General features: G+C 41.8%; 1 protein-coding gene across 4 annotated transcripts in view; it reads left to right on the forward strand.

The window, feature by feature from the left end:
• Positions 1–18,966, forward strand: part of ARMC2 (armadillo repeat containing 2) — a 133,735-nt gene that overhangs the window by 25,926 nt on the left and 88,843 nt on the right. For all 4 annotated transcript variants that reach the window (XM_060283959.1, XM_060283958.1, XM_030882875.2 and 1 more), the window contains 3 exons: positions 10,044–10,120; positions 14,470–14,568; positions 18,725–18,900. In XM_060283959.1, the coding sequence (XP_060139942.1) occupies positions 10,044–10,120; positions 14,470–14,568; positions 18,725–18,900 (352 nt within the window). The remainder of the gene's footprint in view (positions 1–10,043; positions 10,121–14,469; positions 14,569–18,724; positions 18,901–18,966) is intronic.

Here is an 18,966-nt window from a genome sequence, read left to right on the forward strand (position 1 = left end):
GTTCTCTCTCAGCCACTTGATTCAGCTGTGTGTTCTTTGACAAGTCTCTGAACACTTTCAGGGAGTCAGTTTTCTAATCTATAAAGTGGAAAAAACTGTGCTCCTTCACTTCCATCTCCTCCCAGCCCTCACTATAGGCTGTGGAATGATAGCTGTTGGTTTAGAGGTGGGTACATGATCCAAGCCAGACCAATTGCATCCTTCCCTGGGACTTTTGCCAAAGCCTTTGGGGAAAGTGCTCTTTCTCCAAGTTCACAAGCTGTAAAGATGATGTTGACTTGGAGCCAACAGTGGCTATTTCATTGCCTTGTGGAGGGTGAGTCTGTCTGGGAAGTGATGTAGAAACAAACAGAGCCGAGGAATGGAGACAGTGACTGAGTTCAAGGATGACATATAAACCCCTAGATCCAGCTGTGCCTGAGGCCACCACATCCACACTGCAGACTGCTCTGTTTCATGAGCCAATATGTTCCTTTTTCTTTCTCTCTCTCTTACACTCTTCTTCCTTCCTTCCTTTTTCTTTTCTTTCCTTTTTTATCTTTCTTTCTTCTTTCCTTTATTGATTTATTTTGACAGGAACAGCTTATGGTACTTAAGATTAGGTTTATGTCGCTTGGAATATTGCAACCAAAAGAGTCTAGTTAACCTACTAGACTTTGTGAAATACAGATGAGGACGGGGGGTAATTTGAGAGCAGACACCTCCTCAGACTCCAGCAAGAAACAAATTTCACTAAAAGCGAGTCTCTTAGTTAAGAGAGGTGTATCCAGTAGTCTTTAATGAAAGAAATGACAGGAGAAGTGGGGAAGCCACAGTAGAGGCCCCCTTCAAGATCCAGAGTGTGGGGAATTCCCTGGTGGTCCAGTGGTTAGGGCTCTGTGTTTTCATTGCTGAGGGCCCAGGTTCAATCCCTGGTCAGGGAACTAAGATCCCCTAAGCTGTGCAGCACGGCCAAAAAAAAGAAAAAGATCCAGAGTGTGAAGTGACACGGGGGAATGGAGCTGAGGGTGACACGCTCTCCTCGTTTCCTGTGATCCAGTCAGTTGGTGTGTGTGTTTATGGGGGAGGGAGTTTGATAGATTAGAACCCAAGGAACCTAGCCTGTAAAGGGGCTTTTCTGTGAGTCATGAAACCTGGTACATACAAACCAAGGGAACACACACTGCAGGTCAAGAAAAATAACAAGACCTGGTGGATGGATGTTCAGGAAAACTAAAGTTGAAGCTACCGAGCACCCCAGTTCTCTCCCTCCATGGGCCATTTTCATTCTTCAACAAATACATGGCTCTGTTTCAAGTATAAGTAATGTTAGCACGAGAGTTAACATGGAACTTGAGTATGGGCTTTGCAAGGAACATAACAAAAGACAGATGAAGGAAATGGATCGCAAAAGGAACTACCCTCCAAGAATAAGGAGAGTTAAAGCAGTTGTCCATAGTGTCAAAGAAATTACAGATAATGTTGTTACCCTCTTTTTAAAAAAAGAGGAAAAGAGCTCTTTGTTGGGTTATAAGAATTCAAATTAGAGATTTTAAGCCCACATAAAGAATGCAAACATGCTCACAGTTCTCAAAAAAGAATGAAAGAAAAATGTATAAACATGGAGAGAAAAGCCACATTAGAAATTAAAAGTGAGAATAAAAGCAGCTGAAAATGCAATCAGACATGGTGGATAAGCTAGAGGAAATCATACATAAAGAAGTGAATAAGAAAATAGAAAAATGATCAGAGAGATTGAGATAGGTGTGGAAGGAACGGCACTTGCATTCCTGAAGAGGAAAGGCATCCTCATCCTCCCCCTCCCCGTCCTCCATCTTACTTTGACTAAGTGCTAGGCACTCTTCCAAGTGATTTACATGTATTAACTCATTTAATATTCACAACAACCCACTGAGAATGGCAGAGAGAATGAAAAGAAAAATATCAACATAATAGAAGACAACTTTCTGAAATAAAGATTTGAATTTGAAGCTCAAATGGACACATCATGTCCCAACAAAATTTGATACGGAGTCATCCACACTAAGACGTCTCCAGTAGTGCTCAGCACCGGAATACTACCCAGTACATAGTACACACTCCATTAGTAATTGTTGATTGGGTGGGTGAATGCGAGAAGGTATCCTATGGCCATCAGGCTGAACAAGCAAGTCACATAGAAGGAAAAAAAGGCAGGCTGCCTCTGGCTCTGTTAGAGCTCCTCTCGGTACCACAAGACAGTGGAGTAAGGCTTATGAAGTCCTAAGTACAAGAAGGATAACCCAAGAATTACATTGCCAGCCAAGTTCCTTCAGCAAAAAGGCAACAGACATTTTCAAATGCGAATGGATTTGGGGACTATGGTACTCGTGCGCTTTCTAGAAAACTTTTTGACAACAAAATGGTGAGTCAAAATTCAGAACTCAAATGGAGAAGCTATGGTAAAAGCATTCATGGCGAGTACTGACTTTGTTTTCATACTGAATTAAAGGTAAACAACTCAGGGGCTTCCCTGGTGGCGCAGTGGTTGAGAGTCCACCTGCCGATTCAGGGGACACGGGTTCATGCCCCCATCCAGGAGGATCCCACATGCCGCGGAGCGGCTGGGCCCGTAAGCCATGGCCGCTGAGCCTGCGCATCCGGAGCCTGTGCTCCGCAACAGGAGAGGCCACAGCAGTGAGAGGCCCGCATACCGCAAAAACAAAACAAGACAAAACAAAACAAAACGTAAACAACTCTGAAAACGATGGTTACGGAACAGAAACCTTGACATTGTAATATTAGCATAAAGAACCAAAACTGGTACTTGGGAGGAAGTGTGAGTACTAATCGCTCCACTTCGTAGTAGGGAATAGATTTGTCAGTAGCTACAGTCTGAAATTGAAATATATAGTTAAAAAAGAGTGATTTCAGCCTGCTAATGTTTTTCATTCTTTTCTTAACTTTAGAGAGATCTTTTAGAAACTAATGTCTCTTGTGAAGACCCATTCATCTGAAGTTCTACAGTTCCTTCAGTTTCACCTCAATTTCTGTTTCTCTGTCATATTCAAGTAAAATTTATACTTCATACTTTTTAATTACAATGACACGTATGGTATGATCCCATTTATATGTATCTTTTATCTGCCCTTCCCTCCAAGTCATCCTTCTGTTCTTTCATTCTTTTGTCTTTTCATCTGAATATATGCAAAATATGTCTGGAAGGATGTTTGCCACACATTAACGATATTTATTTCTGGGTGGTGGGATCTTAGATGGTTTTCTAAATCTTCTTTGTATTTCTTATATTGCCTGGCCTTAAAAAATAATAAATATATCATTTTTTCAAAAATAATGAAGTCATTATTCTTTTAAGAAATTAAGTAAATGTGTCTGAGAAACTTTGCATTCGGAAAAGACAGTCATCGATCAAAATGACTTTGTAGAATCCCACCTTATTTGACAGCTTCCATTCGATAAGAATTTGTTGATAAGCAAAGCCCTGCACTAGCGGGGTTGGGAGATACACAAATGGACCCTGTCCATGAGAACCTTACCAGCATGTCAGGCTCTGAGGCTCAAGTGCGGTCCCTAGACCAGCAGCATCAGTATCACGTGGGAGCTTGTTCGAAATGCAGGATCTCACGCTCCACCCCAGACCTGCTGAATTAGAATCTGCATTTTTATAAGGTATCCAAGTGATTTGAATTCACACAAAGTTTTAGAAGCACTGTTCAATGATTGACTCTAATGCTGGAGGAATGAAAGGAGAATTGAAAGAAAGCGCCTTGGGAGTTTAGAGATGAGAGCACCTAACTCTGACTTAAAGATCAGGGAAGGTTTCCTGGGGTCTGTGGAGTCTGGGATGCCCCTTGAGGCTGGTTTTCAATAGAGGTGGGGCTCTGTGTTCTTTGCTAAAGGAGCAGCATAAGCAGAGGGGGGATTTGACTTGATGGCGGCAGGTTCAAAGAAAGGCAGATGGCCCAGTGTAGCGGAAGCATGGGTCCTAAGGCTGTAGACTGCGTGGAGTGCTGACAGGTTCTCAGGAGAGTGACGCTGGCAGCCGCGTGAAGGACGATTGGAGACGGGAGAGCAGTAGCAGTTCTGGTGGGAGATGGTGATGTGTGAGCTGGAGCAGCCCACTAGGACATTGGGATGGAGAGCGGATTGTGGAAACCGGTGTGCAATCATTTCCACAATAACGCCACGGAAGAGGGTAGTGCCAGCAACTCTCCCCTGTGCTGAAGTACCCGTAGCTGCCGCGGTGAAAAGTTACAGCGCTCTTCACGTGAGGCGCCTTGAAACTGGAGCTGTGAAGGTGAAGGGGAGCGTGAAACTGTGGGCTTTTACTCTAAGCTAAGGGAATTTAAGCCTAACTAAGTTAAGCTAATGTGGTTAGCTACAAAGCAGTGTCTAATCAAGTTTCTGCATATAGAACTTGAGTAATAACCAGTTAGTGATCATTGACAAAGGTACAAGAATATATGCATAATCTTTAAAAATGTATATTTTAAATCTTGGACCATCAACCCAAGGCTATGGTTACCTTTGAGGACTTTATCAAAATTTTGATCTTAGGACCATTCCTTTACAATCATGTTCTTTAATTTCACTGTGTTTCTATTTAACCATTTAAGTAGAATTCTATTTTAGTGTTAGTTATTAAGACAGTACTAATGTCTAGAAACGGTGTATCTGGTGTTTCAGGCTGTGAAGACATGATAAAGGGACCACCACCTTTTGGTGGTGGTACTCTTAAATTGCAGTAAAAAAAAATCAAAGAGACTACAAAGCAGGGGCCAGCAAACTAAGGTCCATGGGCCAAATCCAGCCTATTACCTGTTTTTATAAATAAAGTTTTATTGGAACACAGTCACGCCCATTCATTGACCTACTGTCCCTGGCTGCTTTCACACTATAGCCACAGAACTGAGTAGTTGTGACAGAGACTGAGTGACTGCAGAGCCTAAGATATTTACTACCTGACTGGAATCTATACAACTTGAGTCTAATTCTAAAACTGAAGTGTCATCTTCTTAGGGCAAGGAAAATGTTCGCTCAAATTTCCTAAATTTCTTTTTATCATATATATCCTTTAAAATTTCCTTTTCCATTTTTTTACATGTAATTTTTTCCCAAATGGAAATAAATTTATTATATATTTTTTCTTAATTCCAGATCCCACCGTTTAGTCTGCTTCTTAATATCTTTTTAGCTATTGCTCCAGAGAAGGAGTCAACAAACTATAGCCCTGGAGCAAGATCTGGCCAGCCATCTGGTTGTTTGTTTGTTTGTTTTACAGCCCTTAAGCCGAGAATTTTTTTCTGCATTTTAAAATCATTACATTTTAAATGGTTACAAAAGTACCTACATTAATAGCCTCTGTTTTGCCACTTGGCCCACAAAGTGTAAAATATATACTGTCTGGCTCTTTAAGAAAAAGTTGCTGACCCCTGACTAAAGAACCTCAGTCATAATAATTGGAAGAACTGTCTGAATTATAGCAAAATCTGAATTTTGGAATACTTTTAAAGAAATATACTTTTCTTTCTTTGGAGTATAAATAATCCAGAAGTAGATGCTGCCAATGTGACTGACGCATGTATGGGCAGTAGTAACTCAGTCAGTGTGTGACGTTGCCTTGGCTACAGAGCTTGGTTCTGGTTGTTCAGAGTGAAAGATGGGACTCTTGTTAATGATTGGGAAGAGAGGACCTTGTTTTTGCTCTGAAACATATGGGCTACAGCAGAGAGACCTGGGAGTGCCATACCCACTATGCTTTCCTCAGGACTCCAACCTGATTACAGATGGAACCAGAGGAAGGGCAGAGCTAAGAGAATTGCAGAAAGATGGAGCCAGTGCCCTGATCACACCACACCTAAAACCCACCCCTAGTGCTTGACTTTTGGGTTACATGAGCCAGTAAATTCCATTTACTGTTTAAGTCAGTTAGAATCAGGTTTCCGTTATTTGTAGATGAAGATATCCTAATGAAATGGTCTTATTGGGGCTTTAAGAAGGATTTCACAAAAGAGCTTTAAGGAATATTTTCTGGAATTGTTTTATTCTTGGTACATCAAAAGATATTCCAAAAAAATTTAATTATGGTCTTTGACAGCGTGGAACAGAAAGCTGAGAAGAAGAACAATTATACTGGATGTTTGAATCAAGATCTAGAAACATTTAATAGGCAGAAACCCTTTGCCAAGTATAACACTGAAATTTAATAAGAAGGAGTCCAACGTAGATGGGGGAAATCTGCCTTTAGCTGCATATGGAAGAAAAGACGAGAATTGACCAACACTGTGATGTGACCACCAAAACCGCTCATGCAGTTTTGGGCTGCATCATTTAGAAGCTCTCCTCTTTGCTCCTCAGGCCATATCTTTAGCTCAGTGCTGGGTTCCAGACAAACGGACACTCACTCTGAGTAACTGAACAGGCTGACGAAGAGATTTGATGAGGAACAGTTGAAGGGACTGGAGTTTGTTAATGACAACAGTGGTGACAGCCATGATAATAGTAAACACTTGCTGAGTATTTACTGTGTGCCTGGAACTGTGCTAAGCGATTCCACATCACGTCGTTTAATCCTCACAACAGCCTTACGTTGAGGGGCACTGTTATTTACCACCCCCTCATATGCAGATAAGGAAACCAAAGCTTAGGTTAAAAACTTAACCCAAGGTCACACAGCTAAGAAGTGGCGGAACCATAGGATTTAAGCCGTAGGAGATGAACTTAAGTGGTGACCACGACATATTTAAATATTTGAAGGATGGTCAAGAGGAAGAAGTATAAAGATTTGTTTCATTAATAGAGCCAAGATCAATGGGTAGAATTTACAGTGAGACAGTTCTTCTTTAAGTACAAGGGCATCTAGTCTTGAGCAGAGAGGGAATTTCTTTTCTGGATGCCTCTCTCCCCACTTCATGCTTTCTGTGGGTCCTGAGCTGCACTGCTCCACAGAAACCCTTTTAGGCTTACCCTCTCCAGACCGGACGGTTCTTCCTCCGTCCTCATCTTCCTGGACCTGTCAATCACGCTCACTTTCTCAACATGCTGGACTGCACGAGAGCATGTTTTCTCTGTCTTCTCGCTTTGGACTCCTTTTTCTATTTCTGTCCTTTACTTGTGACTATCTGAGACAAGGCCGTGTCCTGAGCTTCTGGTCTTTGAGCCACTCTTCTGATAACTCTAGTCCCAGTGTACTGCTTTGACTTTTAACGGAGCTCCTTTCCTGATCTCCACATCTCCTTTGCTGATGCTCCGTTTTTCATCAGAAACTCAACATGGCAAAACAGAGATCTGCTTTACCCCTCAAACTGTGCTGCTCTCTAACCTCCCCATTTCTGTTATGGCAACCCTGCTGTCCTGTTCCTCCAGGTCTGCCTTTTCGTCTTTCTTCTGCCTGAAATCATCCACTGAATCCTATCAACTTTTCATTTATAGGGTCTCTTGAATTTGTTCCTGCTTCTCCAGTCCCACTATCACCTTCAAAGAATTAGTCCTTGTTACCTCCCTCCAAGTCTCCTAAATACTTTTGTCATCACAGAACTCCAAATCTCACCATTTCCTCGTATAAGAACCTAGGACAGATCCTTATTGCCCATCTAATTGGGCCCATTGATTCAACACAGAGTTTCAGACAGCTGTTCCTGATACCTGCCAGCAGAAACCTATTCCTAAGTTGCTGGCCCTGTGCAGTTACCCCCCTTACGCTACCCACCAGGCTGCTCATGCTCCTCTTTACCTTCACTCATGCTACTCCCCCCACTGAGAGCAGTGTTGTCATTTGTCGGTTTGACTTTTATGCTTTTAAGTCCCATCCTGTGGTCCACTTCTCCCTCTCAGTAATCACTTCCTCTTCAGCATCCCTCTAGTCCTTGTAACCTGCTGAATTTCACGTTCTAGTATTTGATTAGAGAATCCATTAGAATTTTCCATTAAAAAAATAAAAAACTTCCTTAGTTCCTCAAAGTAGATTTTAAACTTCTGGGCAATGTCTTATACATTCTTTATCACAGTAACACCCAGCACTGGGCTGCTCAGACAGGTGCTTGTTTACTCGGAACAAAAGAGAGAAAGAATATTGACAATTTATTAAGTTCTTCAAACGTACCAGTCACTGTGCTAAGTAGAGACATTGCCCTCATTTTAAGAAAAGGAAAACAAGGCCAAGAGGTTAAGTAACTTACCAAGGCCACGTGGCTGACAATACTTGTACCCAGGATTTGACCCCAGGTAGTTTAGGTCCAGAGCCTGCACACTCAACCACTGTACCATGATGATCACACAGAGAGTTAGTGGGTGCCAACCCTGTGCTCTTCTTGAGAACCAGTAAGACCCAGCACTGTCAAGGTTTGGTATTTGATAAGAAGGACCCTTCTTAATCGCCCCTCCAAATGGGGACACACAACTGTGGTATTTACGGAGGCAGCCTCATCACGACCATGTCCTCAGGGAGGATGGATCAGGGACTTGCATTAGATGCCATGTCCTCAGGGAGGATGGGTCAGGGACTTGCATTAGATGCCATGTCCTCAGGGAGGATGGATCAGGGACTTGCATTAGATGCAAACTATCCTGCTTGATTTCAGTAGCTGTTTAGGACCATAATGAAAAGAAAGGCTTGTCTCTGTGGTCCTCAGACTTTCTTATTTCTAGAATTGAAGTCTGGGAACTTCCTTGGCCTTACACCCTGCCAGACTTTTGGTATTCTGCCTTTTCATAGTGTTGACTTTATTTATTTCTGTCTTCTTTGAGATCTCCATTTGCATCTCTACTCTGAGAGTGTTGACAGAAAGGATCCCATCCCCATTTCTTCCTTGGATTAGCCAGAACATTTTGCTACCAGATCTATGATTTTAGTGTATATAAAAATAAAGCAATTGTTTCAGAGTATTAAATAATTAGACCCTTTTGGGGAGAGTAACTCGATCTTTTCTCTATTGTACGATAAAAGGAAGTGTTAAATCAGGTGTTTTTTAAAAAAGGAAATGTTTATGGAAAAAACGATATTTGGAGAAACGAATCCTTGGGGCTGTAGTCAAGGCCAAGGGCCAAGACACAGCACTGAACATTTGCTGCGGATCTCACTACGCAGGAAGCAGGAGCAGTGGACAGCCACAGATGTTCATGGGTGACCCTGGCCACATGAGTGTGCATTCTTTATGATTTTTGCGGCAAATATTATATTTGATGGCGAAAATGAAATTTTTGTTGTAAAACTTGCGCTATTATTCTCTAAGTAGTTTTTTTTTTTACCTTGGAATTTTGTACAGATATTTAAAAGTAAGTGTTTTAAGTATCAGCTCTAGCTAAAGAGAAGTTATGTCCTTCATAGACCATCTCTACATTGTATATAAGCTTCAAAACAAAAAACCCAGGCATATAATCCTGCTGTTGGCCAGCCACCAAATTTTCATTTGAAACACAGAATATTTGTCATCTGGGGACTGCTAGAATTTACCTTCGATTTTTTATCATGTCAAATATTTCTTAAAAAAAAATTTTTTAGAGAATATTAATTAATTTTAAAATTATAAAATGGAGACAGGAGACTTAGTGATTTGGTGGGAAGAGCAGTGAATTGGAAAAATGAGACGTGGGTTCCAGATCTGACCCTGCCATGCGATCCTCGCCACATCTGACCAATTTGGGAACAGTCTTCTTGCCTGGAGCACGTGTGTACCAGAGTGTGAGAGAAAGAGGTCTTTTCCAGCCCCTAAACACTACTAGGCTTTTGTGATTCAAGCATACCAGAGTTCTTTCTTACTGCAACAGTGACCTCTTGTGGTGTAGATCCTTAATCAGTTTTTTTGATTTGCAAAATAAACTTTGGATTTATTTTGTTGTTGTTTCTAGTAGCTGTATTTCATATTGTAAAGCAAATCTGACTTGTCTTTAAAAGATAAATCTCAGTTGAAAATTAGAGGTTGCTTGAAATGAGGTATGGAGTACCAAACTCCATTTCTGGTTTCTTTAGAAATTATATTTAGCCAACTCTTGACTCTTGACACTTACAAAAAGAGAACTGCTATGGCTTTTGTGCTGAGTGTTGTGTGTATTCCTCTTCCTCCCAGGGACCAGGGGAAGAGGCGTTCAGGGGCCTCCTTATGCTCCCGAAGCTCAGACCGGAGCAGGCTAGACACCAAAACAGGTGAGGCTCTCGTGTTCTTAGAGGTCCCCAGCACTCCTTCATCTTATCCTCAGAATCTCCATCTGTAGGATAATCATTTGCACTAAAGAGGTCTGATGTTGGCTCACTCTTTGAAAATTCCAGGAACTTAGTCCAGCTTGGTCACATGTCAGCATTTATTTTGATAAATTTTTATTATTTTCACAACAGTCTTAGCACTCTTACCATTACCCGGCTCTAGTGCCTCAAGCATCTGTAGATTACAATCTTAATGACTGCACAGAAATTATTTTGCAAAAGCACTTGGAAGGTTGCAAAACTTGACATCCACATTGTTCTTAAGTTCAATACTTGAGTCAAAATCATGGCTCCCTTAAATGAAACTATATTAACTATGTGAAATCAGCCCTTTGCAACTTAAACTGTTTGAGAAAGTATATAACAATATAAATCACAGGCTAGAAATGCTACAGAGTGTATTCATACAATGGAACACAGCAGTTAGGAAAATGAACAGAGCACATTTATAATAGTGAATGAAATGACTACAGACATAACATTACATGAAAAAATTGAGTTGGAAAAACAATGACGTGTTGTTTATGGTTACAGATCTATGTGGTAAACATGTAAAGTCAAGCATGATAAAAATAATCATTGAATTTAGAGTGGTGGTAACCCCTGGGGAGGGGAATGGATGGGGTAGGCACACAGAGAGCCTTAACAATATCTGTAATGTTTATTTCTTTGAAATAAGGAGGAGAATGAAAATATAGTTAGTATTTGACCAAACTATTTGTGGGTACACAGGTGTTTGTTACATTCTTCATACTTTTTTTGGTGCACGTGATCTTTTATGAAACCAAATTAATATTCAGTTCAAAAATATTTTATTACCTTCAGAACTAATTTCTTATCAATCAAATGACTTTTGTGACCAGTGGGAATTTCTGTAGTACTCAGGAAAATCTTAGATAGACTGATTTCCTCATCAGCATTGTTGCTAAGTATCTTACGTGTACATGCTAAAAACAGCAGCCAATAAACATTGTGTCAAGTTTTTGTGTCCAGAACTCAAAGCTGCGGTTAAGAACTATAACAACTGAGACAGCAAAATCTTCAAAACCATGCTGAAATTTCTGCTTGACTTACCCAATTTCCTGTTGAATCATAATTTTTATATTTAGCAAACTGTGAACCTAGATGAAAGTGCTTTCTAAATGGGTTGTTGCCCAGGACTGAGACAAACTGTACTTATTTGTCATCTGTGGATCTTAAAAAGTAGTCACATGACTCTAGGCTTCAGTTTCTAGGGTAGAAGCTGGGTTAGTGTATAAAATGGGAGTTTTGTGGAGAGCAGAGTTGGAGGAGGTGTGGGAGGCGAAAGGCCATAGCCGGACACCACTGCTTGCACAGGGGTTCCTGGGAGAGGGTTGAAAGCAGACTTACACCACAGTGTCTGGCAAACTGCTGTTCTGAGAAGAAACAAGTCTCAGAAACATTCAGAAGGGCCTGCGAGGGCCTTTCCTTTCCAAAGGCTAAATAAACTGCTCTGTGATTTCTGGCTCACCCCTGTAATTCAGCTCTTCCTGGGGTGAACATGTTATCAGTTTTGTTTGTCCTGACAAACGGTTTGATAATCGTGGTTTCTCATAGAGTGGTCCTGCTAAAGAGCATGTCGCATAGAAGGTGAAAAGGCTGCTTTGAACTGATTGGACTTGAGGTCTGTTTTTCTAATAAATTTAAGTGTGTCATAAATAGTTGTCTGTTATATTTTTTGCCTGGCTTATTATCTCCTGGCTTTCCCCTTGCCTTGATATATGTTGAATTTATTCGCATACTTTGGACTTTGACTGTGTCTGATACCTGGGAATATGACCCACTATGGCTTTTTCATATTGCTTGAATAGTCATGTTTACTTTTAGGATCCATAACCATGATTTATCAATGGGAGGGAAGATTCATAAAAGTAATAATCCAAAAGATGGAGATGGTGGTCTGCAATCCTTTTCCTGCAATTCTGAAACCCCAAAAGCTCTGAAAGCTGAAATACTGCACAAACTCACTTAGTGGCAGTGCCTGACCCACCCTGATGGGAGGCCAGTTATAGTCTTTGTTTCTTTAGTGTGAGTATTCCCATGTTTTGCTGCAGGGTGCTGCCTCAGGAGACCCCGCTGGTGGTGGTATGTCATGCAGTGTGGGCACCATATTGCCTTACTCAAATTCAAAATTTTCTGAATCCCCAACCGCGTCTGGTCCCAAAGGTTTTGGCTAAGGGATTGTGAACTGATATGGACTGGTTTTGTCCTAAAGACAATTCAACTGTGTGTTTTGGTGAATTCTTCCTTTGGGGTTGGGCAGATTCTGTGCAGCCTTGCTATTAAAACCATTGACAGCACCTACATTGTTTAATAACAGCTTTGTTGACATCCTTTCTATCTGCTTTGGCTGCTCAAATGCTCTTCATGCCCAGTGTGCATCGGCCCCTCTTGATATTAGGAAGGTTTGATAAAAGCAAGCCTGGACTCACAGCAGCTGGGGGCGGCCGTTTCCAGCATGGAGTGTCAGGGAAAGGCCTGTACACTGGGCGGGAGAGCTGTCCAGGTTCTCTTGGGTGATATCACCACTGCTTGGAAAATTTAATATGTGTTGTGTATTTTTTTCTCAAGAGTAATACAAGTACATGAGAGGTTTGGGAAGATACAGGAGCACATAAAAGAAGATAATAACCTGTAATCCCATTACTTGGAGATGCTCACTGTTACCCCATTTTACAGAGGGAAAGTGAAGCAACTTGCCCAGAGTCAGCTAGTAGGTGACAGAGCTAGGAGTCAAACCCAGACAGTGACTCTAGAACCAGTGCTCTTAGCAGGCTTCCCTGGTCAGCTTGTCTTGGTTTTGAGTTAAAACACCCTAAAAATATATAAGCCACACACCCTTTCACTACTCTGTCTCTCTCTGCAGAACCTTCTGATTGCCCCTATGATTTCTAACTGTCCGTGTGACATTTTTAGGGTCCAGGCACCCACTGCGGGGGCACTTAATTGGTACCAGGTCTGCTCTAAGCAGGCACGGACTCCCTGAACCAGTATAGGTTGGGTGCCAGGTGAGGGCCTTAGGGGGTGGCCTTCAGAGAAGGAAGGCTGAGGATTTTGTCTGTAGCACTGCTGCTTAGTGCCCGGCACAGCGGTGCCCCCTCTGGCTAGACTGTCAGTGTTTTAGACCTGGAGATCTTGCCTGTATGAAATGTAATCATGATTTGCAGTTTCTAATGTGATTTACATTTCTCCCCAAAGTTACCTTCTAGTTTTCCAGTTTGCTTCAGGCAGAATGGCCCTGAAGAGGTCAAGTGCAAGGGCTCTGGAGCTCTATGACCTTGGGCAGGTCACTTAATAACCCTGAGCCCCACTTTCTTCATCTGGAAAATAGTGACAGTTTGGGGACCTCCTCATAGTGTGACAAAAATTAAATACAGGCCTGCTAGATCTAAAGTACACAAGCTGTGGGAGCTATTACTCTTCCACAGCCTGCATCCTCAGGCAGCATCTCTTCTCGGTGATGTGGTGACATCATACAGCCCGATACGCTTCAGACAGTGATGATCTGTTTGTTGGTTTTTTAATCAGGGAAGTGAAATCCATATTGATTGAGTGTTACTAGATGCTAGGCACTGGGCTCAGAGCTTTGCCTATATCATGTCTTTGAATTCTCATAACCCTGAAGGCAAATATTTTAATCTCTGTTTTGCTGATGAGGCTCAGAAAGGATAAGAAACCAGACCCCTGTCACCCAGTGCATCAGTAATGGAGTTGGGATTTGAAATGAGATCTGCCAGCACCCAGAGCTCGGGCTTCCCACTGCCCCACACAGAGCCACAGGCGTGAACAGCACTGGCCTCACAATAACGTGGACATTTTATTTTCTATAGGAAGGATAGCCCCTGCAGGCCTCCCTTTCAGAAAATTTTTCATTAAACATTTTCAAAATCCTTATTCTTTTCATATCAGTAGTTTTCTATTTATTTTATATTACAGAGGGATATGTCTAAGTAAACAAACAAACAAAAAAACAACTCCAAACTCTTTGCCACACTGATAGTAATTTCAACATTTACAAAGCTGAAGACTTTATGCAGTATCCCAGAGTTTAAAGTTCTGATTTCTTTACATTATCTTATCTGAGTTTAATTTGGGATGATTTGATTAGAAGAAATGTAGTTCTAATTAGAATTAGTTGGGCTTCGGGGGCAAAGCGTAATGTAATTTTAGAGTTTGTTAATTATACGGATGGATAACACAGTCTCATGGCGGTGCTCCAGTTATAACTCCTTTTTCATGGCTCTTTCTCCTCTTCTGGGTTTCTATTGCAGACTCAAAACTCGACTTGCAAGAAAAAGATACAGAAATAGAAGTAGGTGAAGTCTTTTGGAATACAAGGATCGTACCGATTTTGCGTGAATTAGAAAAAGGTAAAAAAGAAAAAAGTTGTTTTACATTAAAAGTATCTGCACTTATTTATATGTTCCTCATTGCCCTGATATTTTCAGCACACTTTGACTATCATTTCTGTGAACATGTTCAAAAACAAATGAAGTCATCTATTTTATTTACCCAGTAATGTATGTATTAGATGTTATCAATACATGTAAACTTAATTTTCAATGAGTAAAATTATACTTTAAATGCAGCAAAAGAACCTACTTCTGAAATTCCCTTTGGAATATAAATTATCACCTCCTCTTCCCAAGGAAATGCCAGTTTGAACACTGTAGAGTGGCAGTTCATGAAAAACGGTGAAAAATTAACACATTTCAGGCCTCTGAAACCCTGACTAAGTCTCATAGACTGGCATCCTTGGCAGGTGTGCCTGTGGTTTTCTAGATCCAAACATATACAGTCGGCCCTCCATGGCTACAGGTTCCACACCCACAGATTCGACCAACTGCAAATGGAATTTTGATCCGTGGTGGTTTGAATTCAAGGATGCAGAACCCGCGGATATGGAGGGCCGACTGCACTATGTCATTTTATACAAGGGACTTGAGCATCCACGGATTTTGGTATATGCAGGGGTCCTAGAACCAATCCCCTGTGGATCCTGAGGGAGGACTGTATGTCCTCTTTCCTAAGGTTGAGCATGCATGTCAGGGAGGCCACTCAGAGCAGGAAGTGGTCTGGGATATGCCCAACCCTTACACTCTGGAATGCCCCAGCAAGGAAGGCTCACAGCCCATGGGTCTCTGCCAAGGTGACCTATGGAAAGCTTGACCTATGGAATTCCCCCCCGCATCCCACCTTCTGCCCCCTTGCTGCTCCTCAGGGATTCCACCTCTGAAGTTGAAATGGGCTCCTCTGGAGCTGCAGTCCTGGCCCAGGGCCGAGCCCAGTGCCTGGCCCACAGCACACATGAGGCCCTCACTAACAACTGTGGAATGAGTGCTCCTTGGATGAGCGAACCAGCATGGTAGCCACCAGAAGAAGCCCTAGGAGAAGCAGGGTAAATGAGTCCTTCCCACCAACGAACCAGGGAAGTTGTGCAAAAGACCTACTTCCTTAAAGGTTCAAATGACCTCACGCCTCCTGGGCTCTCTGATGGTGCCTGGCAGTGTTGCTGGTTAATGTGGGAGCCCTGGATGGGGTTTCTGGTCCTGGTGCTGCTAACGAAGCAGATGGCTGGGAATCACCTGATCTCTGTGCGCAGAGGTGCTCTCACCTGCCAGGTGAGGCATAGCCGAGGCTAGAACATCACCAGAGTCTACTGCAGCTCAAAACCCTGAGAATAAGACCATGATGACTCTGTTCCCCCAGGGTCAATCATTTTCACCCTCATGATAGCCTGATTAACATTGGGTCCTTTATTTTAGGAGATGTGCCTAAAAACTAATGGGAAGAGCAATCAATCTGGGCAAAGGTTAAAGAAAAAAACATACCAGGAGGAGCACAGTGGGGAGGATAGGAGCAGCACAAAGGCCTGTCTTGGAGAAAGTCTTCAGCTTGAAGGATTTTAAGAGCGTTCTGAGGGCTCTGTCACCACAGGCACTAACAGAGAAAACTTAGCAGGAGTTTGGGATTTGAAATGTGGATGAATCTCCCTTCTTGGGGGATTATTAAATGCTGAAGGATGACATCTCTTCCATAGACAACTTTAAGAACAGCAGGTGGTGGTAGGACTAGGTTACTTGACCCTTTGAGATCTTTCTTTCCCCCCTTCCTCCTTCCCTCCCTCCCTCCCTTCTTTCTTTCTTTCTTTCTTTGACTTTTTATTTTGACCTAATTTCAGACTTTTAGAAAAGTTGCAAGAATAGTACAAAGAAATCCTGTATGCTCTTCCCCCAGATTCCCAAAATATTAACATTGTACCACATAAGCTTTATCATTCTCTCTCTCCCTGCCCCCCTCTCTCCCTCTTGCTCTCTTTTTCTGTGCACACCCCCCCAACACACGCACACATTGTCTTTTCCCCTTTTTTGAACCGTTTGAGAACAAATAGCCATCATGATACCCATATCCCTAAGTACTCCAGCATGTATTTGTAGAAACAAAGGCATTCTGTTACGTATCTGGAAGTTACAAACCGTATTCAGATTTTGCCCGTTATCCTAATGATTTCCTTTATAGAAAGAAAATACAGTTGTTTGTCATGTCTCTTTCAGGATCTTGATGTATTTGAGGAGAAAAGGCCAATTATTTTATAGACTGCCCCACAAATCGGGTTTGTCTGGTTTGTTCTCACCATTGGATGCTTGTTAGGTGTTTGGGGCAGTGTGCAGCATGAGCGGGGCTGTGTCCTTCCCAGTGTGTCCTATCCGGAGGCACGTGATGCTGATTTGGTCCTTTACTGGTGACGTGGACTTTGATCGCTTGGGGAAGGTGGTGTCTGCCAGGTTTTTCCACTGTAAAATCACTGCTTTTCACTTTCTAGTGAACAGGTATCTTATGGGGAGAAGTTACTTTGAGTCTACCTTGCTTTCTGTTACTCCTCAAACTTTCACCCACTAGCTTTAGCCCCTTGAGGATCTTAATGGCTCTTAGATTCAAGCTGTCTTTTGACGCTACATGGCAGTTCTAACAGACCAACTGGTAGAAAGAGGTAATTTGATCAACAGTTTAAAATTTGACCCGGGAGCCTTCCTTTTTAATTTCTTTTAAGCTAAAACAGCTACTCTTAAGTAGAACCCATCAGGCTGAAGAGTTTGCGGAGGGAAGTATTAGAAAAATACCTTGACGTCTACCCACTGCCACAGAGTAGCCCTCAGCCTGGACTTGGGCTTTGTGAAGAAACTGCCAGTAACAGAAGAATAAAACAACAAAACAAAACCATTTCTTACAGTAGAGCTCAGGTTTTTCCCTTTATTTAAAGTTAGTCTAAGTCATTTCCCATCAATTCATTTATTTAAGCACATAACTGAAAGGCATGGAAGGTTACTTAGCTATTGAGGTTTAAAATTTTTTCTTAGATGTTATTGTTGAAAAGAGCTAAAAATGGCCTGAGTCATTTCCTTCTGCAGGCGCACACTTCCTCTATGCGGGCTTTCAAGAGCACATTATGGTATTTATTTAAGATTGGTTTCCTACTTTTAAATTTTGTGACGGAATCTATCAGAGATAATATTTTTCAACTGAATGCCTTATACCTTGGATCCTTGTATTCCCCTCCTGTTCTAGTTTGTGTGCTACTTTTCTTCCCTGTATGCCTGTTGGTAGGGCTACCACTTGCAAAAATTGCTTTCCTCAGAATCCCAATTATAAAATGAAGTGGTCTAGGTCTCCCGTTTCCTAACTAAAGTCTTCTTTTTATTATCCTCTTTGCTAATACGCACCTCCAAATAATGGTGGATGTGGTGACATTTTGAGATTTTGTTCCACTTGCGCCTTCCTTTCTCAGATAATGAGCATTAGTCTCATAGGAAAATGTTGATCATCGTTTTTATCAACAGACATATTAGAAAATGAATCTGCATTAAACTGTGGTATAGGCTGTCAGTACAGTATTTTCACTGCACCAGGCACTATCGGTACAAAGATGTGTCAGACATGGTTCCTACTCACTTAGCATGACATCTGTTTGAGGGCATTGGACATGTAACACAACATGCATATATATGTGAAAAATAACAGTATTTGTCGAATGTTGCATGGTACACCTTTTCTAGAGGAGCCAGAAAGTAAACAGAGCCTTGAAGGATCAAAATCAGTAGGGACGAGGGTAAGGAGAACATTCTGGGCCCTTGGAACTGTGTGGCGGAGGGTCGACGGCAGAGTCGTGAGCGGAATGCTTCTGGGGCCCTGAGCAGAGCATTGGTGGGTAGCTCATCAGGAATAAAGGAGAGCAGCTGAGATAGTGCAGTTCCGCTTCTCAATACACTCTTTGAAAGGCTGTGTGTTTTAGATAAGCTAACTGATTAGTAAAGAAGTCAACATGGTAGGAGATGGAGCAACAAAATGGAAAAAAAAAATCAGGTAGTTGGAAATGATAAGAAACGGAAAAAAAAAGAAACATAGTTCAGGAATTTGAAGATGTCCGGGGAACTAATTATGGGGTTTTACTTACACCTTCTGTGTTTGACACACTTGTAAACTTGACCTCAATGAGTAAGTTCTGCTTTGCTCTCTTTGCCCTGACAGAAGAAAACATTGAAACGGTTTGTGCTGCTTGCACACAGCTTCACCACGCTTTAGAGGAAGGAAACATGCTTGGAAGTAAATTTAAGAGAAGAAGTATTCTCCTGAAGACCCTATATAAACTTGTTGATGTTGGCTCAGACATGCTGAGCCTTAAACTTGCAAAAATTATTCTAGCAGTAAGTTTTTCCTTCCTCTGGTCTCGTAGACTGTAGCACGTAAAAGTTCTGTTTAATGCTTTATTT

Source organism: Globicephala melas, chromosome 14 (genome assembly GCF_963455315.2).
Source record: "Globicephala melas chromosome 14, mGloMel1.2, whole genome shotgun sequence".
In the NCBI taxonomy this organism is placed as follows: domain Eukaryota; kingdom Metazoa; phylum Chordata; class Mammalia; order Artiodactyla; family Delphinidae; genus Globicephala; species Globicephala melas.